Source organism: Hylobates moloch, unplaced genomic scaffold (genome assembly GCF_009828535.3).
Source record: "Hylobates moloch isolate HMO894 unplaced genomic scaffold, HMol_V3 SCAFFOLD_1, whole genome shotgun sequence".
Taxonomy (NCBI): Eukaryota; Metazoa; Chordata; class Mammalia; order Primates; family Hylobatidae; genus Hylobates; species Hylobates moloch.
This window is the reverse complement of record NW_026652276.1, coordinates 172844571-172861874: the sequence shown is the minus strand read 5'-3', so window position 1 is coordinate 172861874 and position 17304 is coordinate 172844571. Positions and strand designations below refer to the sequence as shown.

At 32.6% G+C, this 17304-nt stretch overlaps 2 protein-coding genes across 8 annotated transcripts in view; one reads left to right on the top strand and one right to left on the bottom strand.

Moving 5' to 3' along the window:
- Positions 1 to 7778, bottom strand: part of ABCB1 (ATP binding cassette subfamily B member 1) — a 217537-nt gene extending 209759 nt beyond the window's left edge. The window contains exon 1 of the mRNA XM_032761171.2: positions 7581 to 7778. The gene's annotated coding sequence lies outside the window, so the exon portion shown is untranslated. The remainder of the gene's footprint in view (positions 1 to 7580) is intronic.
- The window catches only part of RUNDC3B (RUN domain containing 3B), a 196597-nt gene that overhangs the window by 77695 nt on the left and 101598 nt on the right, over positions 1 to 17304 (top strand). For all 7 annotated transcript variants that reach the window (XM_032761177.2, XM_032761176.2, XM_058425075.1 and 4 more), the window contains one exon: positions 4989 to 5074. In XM_032761177.2, the coding sequence (XP_032617068.1) occupies positions 4989 to 5074 (86 nt within the window). The remainder of the gene's footprint in view (positions 1 to 4988; positions 5075 to 17304) is intronic.

The following is a 17304-nucleotide window of genomic DNA, read 5'->3' as shown; positions in this document are numbered from 1 at the left end:
TTGGGGCATATGCTCTTATAAACATATTATACGATCCCTGAAAAAAACCACTCCCAGTTGAATCTTTAGTTACTACTGTTACTAACCTTGCAGATATTTACATTGGGTTTTCATGATATTCCAACTGATTTCAAGTTCAAGAAATCCCTTCTCCTTCTTGCTTTTTCATTTTCCTGGCCCCAAAATATGAACCTTATTGTTCCTGAGTTCTTCCTGTCTTCTTGCATATTTTGTGAGAGATTGTCCCCACATTTTCTTTGTTTTTAATAGCATTTCTTGTTTTTAGCTAGATTTGGCTTTCTTAGGTTTCTGGTTGCTTATCCTGTACATTCCTTCTGTTGTTGAATTAGACCAGTTTCAGAATATGCTAGTTACATCAGCCATCCATATATCCATGCATCCTTCCATCCAATAAATTTGCTGTGCAAATATTGACCGGGCTAAGCAAGCTGAAGAGTACAAGATATGGCCATGATTAAAAGTTCAGATGTTATTCTCAGTGCAGTGGGGGAGCTACTTGAGAGTTTTTTCTTTTTTTTTTTAAGTGATAGAATACGGTAATCTGATTTCTATTTTGTAAGATCAACTTGGTGCTGTAGGGATAATAAATTGAAGGGAGGAGTAGAAGCAGAGAATTTATTTAGAAGGGTGTAATTGGAATCTAAAACAGAGTCAATCCCAGAGGTAAGAAAACAATCATGTTCCAGTGATAACAGAATATCTTGTATCAGAGGGACCTACTGCTGAGAACAACTACAAAAGTTGAATAAAATATGTGAAGTAACAAATTTAAGATATAAGGGAGCAACCAAGGCATGAGAACTTGAGTGGCCACAGTCCTGGAGAGATGGATATTACACGAGCTGTGCCGCATGTCCATCTTGGCTTTAGCCTAAAGTTGTTTGTCTATTCACATCCTAGGTGTAGAGACTAAGCAGAAAGTTGTAGAGGTGGGGATTTTTATTTCCTTGGGCAGAAGTTGGAGCTTGGAACTGCCACTGAACAACAGACAAATGTGCCTGGAGTTGTGCATGCAGTTTTCCTATACGGTCGTTGCCAACTCTAAGTCATCTGTAGCTCAAAGCAAAGTCCCATAAACAAAGCTGAAAGCAGCAGGGAAGAGGTAAAACAGCTGATTGACAATTTCACAGTCTAGTCCTGGAGAGAGAGGTTAGAGTTCCAGGGCAAAGAAGGTGAAGCGGAACTGTAAACACTCCAGGTTTTTACTTGAGACCCCTGAAAGACATTATCTTTGGAGTAAGGGAAATTCAGAAGATTAATACAAAAAAAGGCCTAAAAGTAGTCCCCTAAATTGTGTGAGGTGATTTTCTAGTACTCTGACTGACTGCCAAAAGAAAAATCTACTCTGCAGAAAGGTAGCCTCAGAGTTGCTATAAATTTTCATACAGAATGTCTAGTATACAGTAAAAAATCATCAGGCACATCAAGAAACAAGATTGAATGACTGAAATCAAGAAAAATGAAAAAGACAATTGAAACAAACCTATGGGTGATAGAGATTTTGGACTTTTAAGCAATTATAATAGGTTCAAGAAAATGGAAATGAATATGAGTATTACTAGAGAACTGAAATACATAAAATTACTAGATTATTGGAATATGTTAAAATTCAAAGGCTGGGTGTGATGGCTCACACCTGTAATCCCAGCACTTTGGGAGACCAAGGTGAGCAGATCACTTGAGCTCAGAATTTCAAAACCAGTCTGGGCAACATGACGAAACCCAGTCTCCATAAAAAATACAAAAATTAGCCAGGTGTGGTGGCACACACCTGTAGCCCCAGCTACTTGGGTGGCTGAGGTGGGAGGATCACTTGAGCCTGTGAGGCAGAGATTGCAGTGAGCTTAGATCGCACCACTGCACTCCAACCTGGGTGACAGAGCAAGACCCTGTCTCAAAAATTAAAATAAAATAAAATAAAATAATAAAATAAATTAAAGTAAAGTAAAGAGATTGCAATGAGCTTAGATCGCACCACTGCACTCCAACCTGGGTGACAGAGCAAGACCCTGTCTCAAAAATAAAATAAAATAAAATAAAATAAAATAATAAGTAAAGTAAAATAAAAAATAATAAAAGAAAAGAAAAACAAAACCAAAAAACAGATAAAACTGCAAAATATACATTCTTATCATACACCCAGAGGAGTTATATTAAATTAACTGTTTTCTGAGCCATAATTTATCTCAGTGAATTTCAGAGGATTTAAATTGTGTAAAGTATGTTCTCTAACCACAGTGGAATTAAGCTAGAATCAAAAATAAGAAAAAATGACTAGAAAATGTTTATATGAGTGAAACTGAGGAGAATTTCTAAATAACCCATGGATGAAAAAAAATCACAATTGAAATTGAAAAATATTTGGAAAGTACTGATAATGAAAATATAACATATAAAAACTTGTGCTTAGAGGAATAGGCTTAAATAGGCTTTTGTGTATTTTAAAAAAGAATAGAGGCTGGAAATTGGTTACCAAAACTTTCATCTCAAGAAGCTATGAAAAAAGGAATACATTAAAGTCAAAGTAGAAGGAAAGAAATAACAGTAAAAATTCAATAAAATTGAAACAAATATACAATATAAGAAAATCAAGCAAACTAAGTGTTTTTAAAAAGATTAATGCAATTGATAAGCTTCTAGCAAAACTATTCAAGAAGATCAAAAGATAATATAAATTACCAATGTGAGGAATGAAGAAGAGGCCAAGTGTGTATGTCTCACAGACATTAAAAATCCTAAAAGAGGATATTACGAATAACTTCACATCTACTATACAAATTTGAAAATTTAGAAGAAATGGGAAATTTATTTTAAAAAATTACTCACCATAACTAACACAAAAAGGATGGAAATATCTGAATATCTGATATTTGCTAAAGAAATGTAATCTATAGTTAAAAATCATCCCATTGCAAGCCCATTTTTAAATTGTTTTCTTCTTATGGGTTTTTAAGAATTCATTGTATTTTATGGATAAGAGTTGTCTGTCAGATATTTATAATTTAATTTTAATTTTCCCACTCTGTGCTTTTTTTTTTTTCTTTTTTTAAACTCTCTTAAATTCTGACAGCTCATTCCCTGAAACAGGAAAGAAGGTGGAGTGTATAGGTATTAACATAATTAGGCTGGTCAGTTTGGTGGTGGTGAAATGAATTTCTTCTCTTCTAATTGTGTGTTTTTCATTTGTGCATAAAGTAGGGATAGTATTGTAACCTAACTCACACAATTATTGGGAGGATTACTTATCTTCTTAATGTATATAAAGCTCTTAAAACAGGGCTTAGCACATATTAATTACATTTTTAAATGTTGATTACTTTTACTTATTTTTTCGTAAACCTTCATTTTATGGATCACCATTATCAACTGAAAAGGTCTAAATTCCTTAATCTAGTTTTTAAGTTGTTCTACTTCTTGGCCCAAACAATCTTTATAAGTCTGTTTGTCTTCTGTTCTAGTAAAAGTTCCTTTGTTAAAGAAAAGAAACCGTTAAAATTAGCACAACTTATCCTTACAATATAACAGGATTCCATACACGTTCAAATGCAGGAAACTAAATGCAGCCCAGTTTTGTATGGATTGAAATTAATAAATCAGGAAGCAAGATTTTCCCTACATTTCTTATCTAGTAACAGCATAGTCTCCCGTGCTGAATTGTCTCTGGAGAGCAACTTTCCTGACTTCATTGGTGAAATTGTAGCCTTTTGATTCAAGACAGCACTGCTAGTTTCTGTGTCTTTTAGATGAAATTTCAAGAGAGAATTTTGAGACTACTGGCCAGCCAGTAGCTTGCCTCTTCCTTCCTCTGTTCCAATCAGCGACAGCTAACTGCAGGTTCCCCTAGGCTTACTCAGAAGGAACAATGGACTGAGCACAGGACAAGCTAAAAGGGGTGTTGAGCTTGGTAGGTAAATTGACTCGCATGCTAACCACACCCTTATCATTCATTTTCTTCCCAGTAGTACTGCTGCTTCTAGCCTGACAGATTTTAACCACTGCCTATATTGACTCCCTTGTGACCTTTCCTATCCCATAGTTTGGTGAATTCACTAGACTTGCGGACATTTCTAGAGTATGTTTTTTTCCCTTTCTGGTAGTTGACAATCATGTATATTGATTAGTGTCGCCTTTATACAGCCATTACAGTGTTTTGATTTTCTATGTATTTAGTCTTCATGAAGTTAATTAGAGATTTGTGAAAGAGTTGAGTGAAAATGAAAATGATTGAATTATGAAGTTCTTACTACAAATATGATCTCTTATATTCTCTAGTTCTAAATAGAAAGTCCATAAGAAAATTAATTACTTTTAGCAAGAATTGTCTGTTTCTGTGATTCTGTGCTAGAATATACTGGCTTCTGTTTTTTGTTGTTGTTCGTTTTTCTAGTTTAAATATTTGGTAATAGCTTTTAGAATTCTCTGGGGACACCAAATTCAATAGCTCATGATTTGGATTCATGATAAATCATGAAATTTGGATTTTATTACTGGTTGTATAAAACCTCCCACTGGAAGGATAGGATTGAAAATTTTCTTAAATAAGTGATGTTAGACTGATTATTTTTATTAATGAGAGAGAACTCTGTTTTTCACGATTTATGAGAGGGCTCATTTTAATTAGTTTGTTGATCTGCGGTATTGAAGTAGAGTTATATCTTATATAATTACATCATGTAATTCAAAAGAAGTCTCTAACCCAAGTAACTCAGTATTAATGTTCTGTCCCTTCAGAGGATAGAAAGTTAGTTTGACATGCTGTACCCCACATATTCAGAGAAACAAAATATATACTCTAGATAATCAAAATTTACCTATTTTTATCTACTTAAACATTTTTCTTAGTCGTTATCAAATGTATATTTTGAATGGCTGTTCTTTACATATTAAAATACTTATATTTTTGATGGCACAGTGGGAAAATATTTTTTTAATTTTTTTTATATTTGATTCTTTCTTCTTCCTTTTAGGGTAGAGCCTGGATCAGAGTAGCACTCATGGAAAAACATTTATCTGAATACATCTCTACAGCTCTGAGAGACTTCAAAACAACCAGGTTTAAAAGTCCTTTTAATTTTCTAATATATATTTGAAAGAATCACCTAAAGACTTAGAAATCAGAATAGGATGAAGAATCAGTTTCTAAAATCCTCAACTGTTTTATTTCCTCCTTTTGTTACTACTCAGATAAATCCAGTGTCTTCTTAGGAAAATGTAATTTGTCAACTAAACATACATCTACCTTTCTGTAAAAAGATACACATTATGCCTGGAATATCCTTTTTCTAAATCATTTCTGATTCATACTCTTTCAACTCTTGAAGCTTCATTCTCCCCATAGACTGTTCCCTGATGGATTTGAAGATTTAAGTATGAAATTTCAATAGCATCTTTTTTCTTTTCACCACCTCAGTGTTTCCTTATTTTTTTGCTTGTAAAGAATATACATTGGCTGGGTGCGGTGGCTCACACCTATAATCCCAGCACTTTGGGAGCAGATCACCTGAGGTCTGGAGTTCAAGACCAGCCTGACCAACATGGAGAAACCCCGTCTCTACTAAAAATACATTAGCCAGGCGTGGTGGTGCATGCCTGTAATCCCAGCTACTCGGGAGGCTGAGGCAGGAGAATAGTTTGAACCCAGGAGGCAGAGGTTGTGGTTAGCCGAGATCGTGCCATTGCACCCCAGCCTGGGCAACAAGAGAGAAACTCTGTCTCAAAAATATATATATATATAATTAATAATTTACTTACTTAATTTATATGTATAATTAATTATTGCTTATCTTTTTAGAACAATCTAAACCATTATTTTTCTTGGATTGTATAAAGATGACATCCTGTGCCATGTGAAAAATAGGACTTTGTTAATTTTTTATGATGGTAGAAAAAGGTACATATTAGGACAACAGTCATTCCTAATTAGCACTCATCTACTGATCTTTATTTGTAGAGCCACTTTTCTTCATATCAAACGTATTTGTAAATGAAAAGATTTAATAATGTTAATAACTTAGACATAAACTGTTTAATATAGTAGCCACTAACACGTGCCATATATAAATTTAAATTAATTAATATTACACAAAATTACAAATTTAGTTTCTCAAGTGCTGTATCACATTTCAGATGTCCCATTGCCACATGTAGCTAATGGTAACCCAGTCGGACAGATTTAGAGTGTTTTCCTCATCACAGAAGGTTCTATTGGGCGAAGCTGCCTGAGATATTTCTAAATTACCATTCTTTTTTCTACCTCATTAATCATATTTCTGAAAGAAAAGAAAATAATTACAACTATAAACTAGTTTCGATAGAAAAAAATAAGCACAAAGAAATCATATCTCTGAGATCTCAACTTCTATATCCTAATGCAGGGTTTGACATTCTGGATTTTGAGAAAATCTGGGCCTTTATTATGGCACATTCTTTCAACTAACTAGCTGGTACTAATTAAGTATCTTTATTTAGTTGCCTCTATCTTTATTGGTAACATAATAGTAAACTTTTAATTTTGAGATACAAAGAAAATAATTGTCGTGATTATAAGTTTGACCAGGATAGAAAGACTTTCGGCTAAAAGAAATATTTGCATAAAGTAAATCTGATATATACTTATTTAACTTCTTTTCAAGCAACATGACACTCGAGATATTTCTAAAGATAAACAGTGAGATGATGATAAACCCTTAGACATTTGAAATGAACTTTATAAAATGAAACATTTATCATTACTAAGTTTCATTATGAAACTTAATAAGCATTGAGGATACTACGGCTTTGAAAATGAAAACAAAGAATAGTATCAGAATCGAGTAGCTCAAATCTAAAAATCCTACATTAATTAAATCAAAATCAAGTTTGCATAGTAATCATTTCCTATGCAAGCACAATATTGAATCAAAGTTATGATAGTCTTTTCCAAACAGAAATTAAATAATTAATAATCTCTCTAAATTGTTAGTCTTGTTTCTTAGTTTAAATGATTGGGTGGGGTAGAAATAATTCTTGAATAGATTATTTTTAGAACAAGTAGTTTAAATATTTAAAGGAAATGCTTTCTGCCTTGTTCTTAAGTGTTAGCCGTGCTTTTTCATAGAAAGGAAATGATTCAGCTCTAAAAAAGTACATGAAGTAAAAATATTCCTGTAACCATACATAAACATACAGTCTTCAAACAGAAACATGGCTTAGTGTACAATGTTCATATATATATGTATCTAATACATAGATATATGCACACATGCATATAATATTTACACATATACATTTATTGAATAATAGGATTTAAATGTGAATATAATGGCTTTGTAACTCTCAAGAAAGGAAGTAAGTAGGGAGTTATTTCAGGGTTTTTATCTTAGAAGTTAACTAAGAAATATGGAAAAAAAAATCTTATTTTTTCTCCCCCTATTTACACTATTTTTTTTTTTACTGAGATGAAACCAAGGAAATTTCTTAATTCTAATTAAATTTGATTGCAAACTTCTAGTCAAGACAAATATATTCATCAGATTAGATTTGTAAAATACAAACAATTAGAAAGAATATTTGTACCTTACCTTTTATCTGGATGCTTCCTGAAGTGAGTACTCCTAGAAGGATGAGAAATGATCTCTAATCTTTAGGAATCTAGAGAATATCTGAATAAAGTAGATTTCTTCATGTTCTACTCTTCACAGATAAAGAGTAATGATAGCCTTTAAAATGGTAATACAAGTGTTTATCCCAGTACCAGAGGAGGAGCTACATGAACTAAGGCAGGCAGGCTTGAAAGCACTAATCAGTGAAAACCCAAGGATAAGTTTGGGTGGAGGAAGGGTGGGAGTAGAGATAAAATAAATTTTGAGTACATGACTATGGCTTCAAAGCATTGAAGAAATATGTGTGATCTTTTTGCTAAGGTGTAGGACATCTTAATGAGCAGTTGAAAAAACAAACAAAAACCTCGGAGAGTTACATGGCTTAGGGATTGGGGTATAATTGAAAAATAGCCAGAGTTGAGAAGTTGGCAGAGTGAAGATTAGAATTTAAGTTAAAAAAATAAAAAAAAAAAGAGAGACTTGTTTTGGTAGGTTACTGGGAAGACCTTCAAATGAGAAGTGAAGTAAAAACTGAATTAATTTGTTCAAATTTTTAATTTCTCTTTACCCACTGACTAAAAAATAATTAGTAAATTTAAATTAAAAATACCATATGATATTTCAAACAAAATTGAAAATGTAACAAGAATTTGAAGTAATAAATATGGAAAATATAGAGTAAAGATAAATTAGCTTTATGGAAACTCATTTGTTTACTTTGCAATTTTATCACAGTATTTAATTTATAATGAAAAAGTTGTGTTCCAAAGAAATATTAATTTTCACAATGTTTTAGCACAAATTGAAGGAAGGAGTAAAGTATAACATAAAACTTTGTAAATTACTGAGCTGTCACAAAGAGAAAAAATGAGTTGACAAACACTTTTCTCAATTACAGAAAAGTAGACAGAATAGTGATAAGTAACCAAAATCTTTTAAGAGTTAAGAATGCATTTTGGAATCTGAGTATGTATTGTGGGATCTGGCCAGCAGCCTGCAATGCAACGGGGCTCTCTCTTTGTTTTTAGGTGGATCGGCAGGTTGAGAAATAATAGACACACACAAGATAGTGAAAGCTGGGTCGAGGGGGGTCACAGCCTTCTGGTCCCGTGGTGCCAACGATGCACTAGATATACCAGCATTTATTATTAAGTTTAGTGAGGGAGGGGGCAGGTTAGTGAGGGATTTAGGGTCATTTGATTATGAGGTGAGATAGTCACATGGGGATGAAGTAATTCTTTAACATAACATTTGTATGTAGAAGTACAGTACATCTGTATGCAGAAGTACAGTGTACAGAGATAAGAATTTACAATATAGTGTGTGTGTCAGTAATTTCTAACAGAGCCTTAAAACAGAAACACAATCCTTCCATAACCTATGATTAGCAAGATATTAATCAGCAGTAACAGTTGCCACAAAAGCTGGTTACAAACAATCCATGGAAACAGGACGTGAAGCTCGACAACGGGTTAGACCAGAAATTCTCAGAAAGGAGTATGCCTTAACCCTAAAGAGGCCTAGAAGAGCCATGACAAGATGAGGGCGTTTATAGCCCTGTCTTATCCATATGGACAGATGCCCCCCATGCATCCATTTATAGGCTCTCCACAAGGGTCACATTCCATTCCCAGAGCTGTGAATATCTGCTTTTCTTGGATAGGAATCTTGGTGATGTGAAACCTCCCTGACTGCACGTCCATTCATAGGCTCTCTGCAGGGGGAAGCACATCATGCGCTGTTGGCTTGTTCTGGCAGTCCAACCTGGCATTCTCTTTACACAATCCTGCATGCAATTTTGTATTTACAATAATCAGGAGCATTTCATCTTTTATTCCATAGCAGTAGTTTCAGGGGTTCTCCCTACATCTTTCTCTATTCCTTTCACCATGAGCAAAAAGTTTGACTTAAGTAAAAGGCAGCAAATTCAATGCAATAACTCCAGTGAAGCCACAGGTAGTGTGAAATGCTATAAAGGATGAGGGAAATATAAATATTATATATATAATATTATAAATATATAACATTTAATATATAGCATATATTAAAGGACTAGAATGTGGGCATTAATAGATATTTTAATAATTTCTCTTTAACTCTTAGAGACAACAGAAGCCATTGGAATAGAAGCATTTCATCAGAGGAAGGACAATATTGACTGATTGATTGATTGCTTTGTCACACGAGTTGTCCTGTTAGGAATAAACTGTAGAGGGCAAGGGCAAAAATCAGAAAGGTCAGTCAAGAGGCTATTGCAACAATTCCAGTGAGAGATGGTGACTTGAGCAGAAAGGCTTATTAACTGACCAATTATTGAAGGGAAGCTGGAGGGAATGGAGAATGGAAAAGTTTTGAAATGGTCTGTATGGAGTAAGTGCATGATATTGGAAGGAAAGTCATTGACAAGGAGAGAATAGAGTAATATAACGGAAATAAAGACAGGAATTATCATTAAAATACTTGATGATTGCATATAGGCAATTGCAAAAAAGAAGAGTAGGAATACAAAGAATACTAAGAGAATACTTGCTACAAGTGCCAAAAACAGGCAAAAATTAATTGATTAATTAATTAATTTTTTAAAAAATAAAATAAACCACGTTCGGAGTAATTATCACTTTGGGAAATCTGCCTACCATCATTAAAATTGACAGACACTTGTGGCCACTTAGTTTAGTCAGGTCCAACTGTCAGAATGACATGACTCCTGTCACTGTTGCCAGATTTGTGGGATATTGGGGCCAACATAAAATGGTTTTCAAGTTTATTCTGAGAATATAGAAAGTTACCAAATAAAAAGAGTAGCAAAGTTTGTTTTTCCCTGAAGATTTCCTGAGTGAGCTTTATAAAAACTTTTGAATTCTCTGAAAATATACTAAATCATGTTCTGTTCTGTTTCTGAACTGTTTGAACCTCTTGGGACCTGTAGGAATTGCTAACAAGCTCTTAAATGTCTCCATTGCAGCATATCATTTTTATAAATACCAATTTGTCTCATCTTTGGGCAATGTGCTATACACAAAATATTTCTGTTTTATGTTTCTTTTATAATTCGTCTCAGCATAGCCTGCGAACTAGTGAAGTTCTTTGCCCTCCATCAGATAGAAGTAAGAAAGCCAAGAAACTAAGTTTCTAACACAAAGTGCAAGGTTTTCCCATACGTTTTAAGTTCTTTTTTGATAAGACGTCTAGTGAGAAGTGAAGGCTATATACAGCTGTTTACTGTGCAACTGTTACAGCTGTACATGATTAGTGTAGAAATTTAAAACAAGTAAATTTTTTGGTATTTGCAATGTAGTTTAATTGTGTATAATTATGATATTATTACTTCTATGATTTTTTAAGATAGGGTCTCACTCTGTCTTCTAGGCTGCAGTGCAGTGGCACAGTCATGACTCACTATAGCCTTGACCCTCTCAGGCTCAAGCCATCTTTCCAAATTAGCTGGCTAACTTTTAAAACTGGTTTGTGGAAACGGAGTCTCACTATGTTGCCCAGGCCAGTTTGTAACTCCCGTGCTCAAGTATCCTCTTGCCTCAGCTTCCAAAGTGCTGGAATTCCAGGTGTGAGCCACTGTACCTGGCCTACTTCTATCATTTTTCTTTCCCTTTTTAAATTAAACTCTTGAGTTAAAGGTAAAATACAACCCAAAAGTATTTTTTAATAAAAATCATGGATAATGGAGGTATTCTATATCAGGACACCTGTAATACATTCAAGAATGTAGCCAGAAAAAGTTTTATAGCCCTAAACCCTTTTATTAATAAAAATAAAAATTATAAATGAATGAAATTTTCATGTGAAACAAGATGAGAAAAGAAAAACAAACAGAAAAAATAAAGGAAAGATAAAGCAAAAAATAAACAATATTTGCTTTATCAATTTATCTACATTGAGAAACAAAATATATAATTACTAAATAAAAATAATATTTTTTGGTAAAAAATTTTCAAGAGAGACCAATTACTAGCTACCTTAACCGAGGTATATGTATGATAAAAGGACAAGGAGGAAGTAACCATTGACATGACATACGATGCATTTAAAAAATCCTACAACCTCTCTGCTATATATTTGAAAGATATAATGATAATTTCCTACAGAAATATAATTTGCCCAAATAGACCCTACTATATGTAAAAAATTTAAATAAGCTAATTTCTCTATTAGGTAAAGAAAAATTTATCAAGACATTTCCTCAAAATCAATCATTAAGCCCAGATGATTTCAAGGAAGACTTGTATCAAAATTTCAAAGCCTGGATAGTCCCAATGATTTTGAAATTTTTTGCACCTTATAAAAAAGAAAATTTCAAAAAATTAAGGAAAATATAATACTTTTTGTAAAGTAAGTATGACATTTATACCTAAACCTAATACAGTTAGAAAAGAAAATTATGGACAAATATCAGTTATTAATATTGATTGAAATATAAAAATATTAGTAACAGAATATAACACATCATTAAGAAACTGATACATTTTGATCAAGTGTGATTCTGGGAATATGATATAATACAATATTAGGAAATCCATTGATATAAAAACCATACGAATCTTCTGGTTTGATGATTTGCTAGGAGAACTCGTAGTATTATTCATGACTATCATATATTACAGTAAAAGGATGCAAAGCATATAAGTAAAGGGAAAAGGCATATGTGGCAATGTCCAGTGAAAACCAGGTATGAAAGTTTCTAGGAGTCCTTTCCCTGTGGAATCATGTAGGCTGTGCTTGATTCCCTCAGCAGCAACTTTTGACAACATATATGAAATGTTGTCCACCAGGGAAGCTCATTAGGGAATAGTCATGAGGCACCTTCTGCCTAGCACCTATCAAAATTCCAGACTCCTAGAAGGAAAGAAAATGGTTAGCATAAACCACATTGTTTGTACAAGCAGTTTAGGCACAGTGAGCCATTCTTATCCATCAGAGGGATGGTAATCCTTCCAAAATCTAAGTTCTCAGCATCAGCCAAGCCTAATCTTTTAATCAGGCCTTTCGAAGGATAGAAATCAGGTCTGCTATATGTTAACTCTTTCTACACACCATATTCATACATCTAAAAGTAAAAACCAGCTATTTTTCCTCTATAGAAGATGGAAAGTCCTTTGCAAAATGTATAATTTATTCCTGAGAGATGAAAAAAAGTAGAAAATTGGTAATTGATGTTTACTTTCTTAACATGATATGGGAATTTTATATAATCTTAGTCCTAGAATCAGTATTTTACTTAATTCAGAAACACTACTTGTATTTCCAGTAAGATTTTAAAGAATGTATTGCACTCTTCTTACTAATGTTCAACTTAATAGTAGAGGTTAGCCAATTCAATTAGACAAAATGAATCATTTAGAGACATAAGAATCAGAAACAAAAAGGAAAACTATTTATATCTGCAGATGATAAGGTCTTGTAACTAGAAAACCCTAGAGATTCAGTAATAAAACTAAATTAAAATAGAACAATTCAACAGTACAGCAAACATTAAAATAGCATATCTAACACATATACATAAGCAATAACAGGTAACATAATAACATAAAATCAATATTCAACAATAACTGTAAAATACTAAGAGATAAGTGTAAGAAGAATTGTGTAAAATCTACATGAAAAAATTTAAAAGGCTTGAAAAATATAAAATTAAAATTATTAAAATGGGAAGAAGTCTTTTACTTTTGTGTAAGATGCTTAAATTTTATAGAATACAGCTTAGCTCCCTGTAAGTTAATTTATAATTTGACTGCAATCTCTATAATATGTTAATAAGTTTCTTTACATAATTAGACAAGTTGATACTGAAATTATATGTAAAAATAAACATACAAAATAAATATATAAAATATACAAAATAAATATAATAAACATATAAAAGTATACAAAATGTACAAAAATACACAAGTAAATATACAAAATTAACTTGGAAATACTAAAAAGAAAGCTGTAGTATAGGGGAAGAAATTAGCCTTACCCAATACTAAACATACTGTATAAAAACCTTACAATTAAAACTGTGCATTGGTGCATGCAGACACACAGTGAAATAGAATAAAGAAGTACTTATATAATAGAAATAAATGCAAGTAAAAAATAAACTTTATGATAAAGGCAGAATCTTAAAACACTGAGGTGATGAGGAGATTGGCAATGCATGGCTCTGGGATAAATCAATCAGTTTGCCATTTTGAAAAAGATATAATTAAATCACTTCTCACATTATATAAAATAATAATTAAAATAAATGTAGTATTTACTTTTTTAAAGAAATCAAAACATTCCAGGATGAGATAAAACAGAGATGAACTCCTATATAACCCTATGTAGGTAAAATTCTTCTAAGTCTGAATAAAATTTCAGAGGCAATGAAAAAAATTAGTGGAACATTAGACTACATCCAAAAAAAAAAAGGAAAAGAAAAAGAAAAACTTTGCAAAGCAAAAACACCATATAGGAACATCAAAATACAATTGAAAAACTGGGAGAAAATATTTGCAACATTATTTTAACAATAAAAGACTTTTTTAATTAATACAAATTGAGAGGAAAAGACTAAAAATTTGATAGAAACATAAGGGCAGAAATGTAAACTGACAACTCACAAGAATATGTCTTAGACATGTGAACATTTATTTAACTTTTCTTATTATAAGGGAACTATAAATATAAACTGAGATATTATTTCTTTTATGTCATTTTAGCCAAGTTTAGATAGAAAGATGAGAGAGAGACAGGCTGATGGAGGAATTACAGCACTCTGTGGTGAGGATATGTGGAAAATGCACTCCCATGAACTTTTGAGGAAATGCCAGTTTGCACATTCCTAAAGAATATTTGGTTTTATCCAAAAAATCTACATAGTACCTTACGGCTAAGCAATTTCACTTCCACAAATCTAAGCAAAAGATAGGATATCACAAATTTGAGCAGAAGATAGGATATATATCTGTGTGTGTGTGTGTGTATGCAATAATTATAATTTTCTTATTTTCTTTTTTTTTTTTTTTTTTTTTTAGACTGTCACTGTGTCACCCAGGCCAGAGTGCAGTGGTGAGCTCTGACTCACTGCAGCCTCCACCTCCCAGGTTCAAACGATTCTCCTGCTTCAGCCTCCCGAGTAGCTGGGACTGCAGACGCGTGCCACCACGCCCTGCTAATTTTTTGTATTTTTAGTAGAGACAGGGTTTCACCATATTAGCCAGGATGGTCTCAATCTCCTAACCTCGTGATCCACCTGCCTTGGCCTCCCAAAGTGGTGGGATTACAGGTGTGAGCCCTCGTGTTTGGACATTTGGCTAATTTTAACTATAATATTTTAAATAGTTAAAATTAGCTAAATGTCAAAACAAAGGAGATTGACTAAATCAGAAATGTATGCAGACACAGACTACTATGTAACTGTAAAAAAAAGAAAATTTTCTTTAAGTTAATATAGTATGATTACATTATAATTGTATATGTAATTATAATATGTAGCAGGCTATTTTTAGGTAAAATGAAAGTATTAAAAACTACATTCTATGTTGTGTTTAAAAATGGGAAGAGATAATAAAACATTCTGGTGGCTCCTCTAAAATCAAAAGTGGGAATACTAAGCCAGAGAGCAGAGGTGGATGGGAACATAGTGAAAATAATAGAATGAAGGGGGTAGCATGTCAGTTCTCTGAATATACATTATGGTATGCTTCTGATAATTGGAACCATGTAAATATTTCACGTATGACAGAGTGTGAGAGAACAAAAATAATCAATAATTATGGCAAAGGTACCATAAATAAAATTCAAACAGAAATAGATGAACCAAACAAAATTCAAATAAATAATATGATCACCCTGAAATGGCTAATGAACTAACCGAACTACTACATTTGGACTATATACCCTCAAGCTCAAAACAAACACACTTTTAAACAAATATTAAAGTCTAGTTAGTACGATTTTTGCAGAATTTAGGTTAGCATTTCTGAAATTTTTTATTGCACTTTCTAAGATTGAGCAAGCAGTTAAATATAACATGAATAATTAGATCTTATTTCTCAGTTATGCTCCTATTCTAACATTCTCTCTCTCTCTCTCTCGCTCTCTGTCTCTCTCTGATCTCATCTCATCTGTTTCTTTGAGTTCTGTTTGAACTTTTGGAATATTTTCTATGTATTTCATGGGATATTATTAGTTATTTTATGGCGTTGCATTTTTTATTATTTCTGTAAAATGTTATCTTTATTTGCCTTTCCAAGTCTTGTCTTACAGAATCACATTTTTTAAATTAAGAAACTCTCATTTTTAAATTCCAGAAACAAAATTTATCTTTTGTTCACAAAGCAGTGATAATTCCTTCTGCCTGTCTTTCCTTTTAATATTTTTTTAAAATTACTCGATAAATAATAATTGTACTTGGTGTTTTGATACATATTCATCATTTAATGATTATATCAAGTTAAGTAACATATCTATCACCTCTTATACTTATCATTTTTTGTAGTGAGGACATTTAAAATCTACTTTTTCAGTAATTTTGAAATATACAATATATTATTATTAACTATTGTCACCATTCTGTACAGTAGATCTCAAAATCTTATTCCTCTTCCCTAACTGAAATTTTGTACCTTTGATCAACACCTCCCATGCCCCTACCCCCCAGCCTCTGGTAACCGCTATTCTGCTCTCTCCTTTTATAAGGTCAACATTTTAAAGTTCACATATAAGTGAGATAACGAAGTAATTGTATTTCTTTTAAACTATTCTGGCCCCTTAACCCACTTGTGAGTTTATCTGAACTTGGTTTCAAAACATGTGAGATCACTTAACAGACAAGAAATTTAGTATATGAGTGTACTGAGATTAGCAGAGGGAAGAATGTGCAACAGAAAATAAGGAGATTACCATAATTCCTTTGACGAGTTGGGGCATCTCTTATGAAGAGTACTGAATGGGGCCTCCATTCTCAAGGCTAAGCAGTAATGAACCTTCAGCAGCTCAGCACTACCAACTCTCTTTTCTGCTGCTGGAAACAATGAAATTATTTGATTCTTTCATTGGGCAACAAGTAGGCACAAGCATACTCTCTTTGCTTATTGAACTAGTTGGTATCGTTGAGAAATCAGGGGACTTGACAACTTCACTGTGTGTTCCATTGGAGGGTTAAAACTATTTCCAATTCACTGAGTCCAACTCCAATTTCACCAACCTCTCTTCCTCAGGCACCACAAACAAACGCATCTTACACTGCAAGCTTTATTCAAGAACGCGAAGTTGTAGTTCCATATTGTTTTTTTCTGCAGATTCTCACAGTTGTCAATGACAATGTGAATAATAATGGATTCCTTTTAACAAGAAAAATAAAATATTGAAACAAATTAAGCACAAAAATATGAAACATAAAAGTAGGAGAATGCAATTAATTCAGCTAAACAGTAAAATTAATGGATTTTTAACTATTGAAATTAAGTGACCTGAATAGATAAATAAAATAGGCAAATACCTAATAAGTACAGAATAATTCAACCAAAATAAAGAAATGACTGTCAGAAGAAGGGATATATAATCACAATAGAATAAAGACTAAAATATTTGGAAATTTAGAGAAAATGGATAATATTCAAAAAATAATTAGTTAATTTTTAAAAATGTAGAATACCGAGACATATAGTAATAACAATATCCTCCATCAGGAAGGTGTTTAGAAATGCCCATTAGTAAA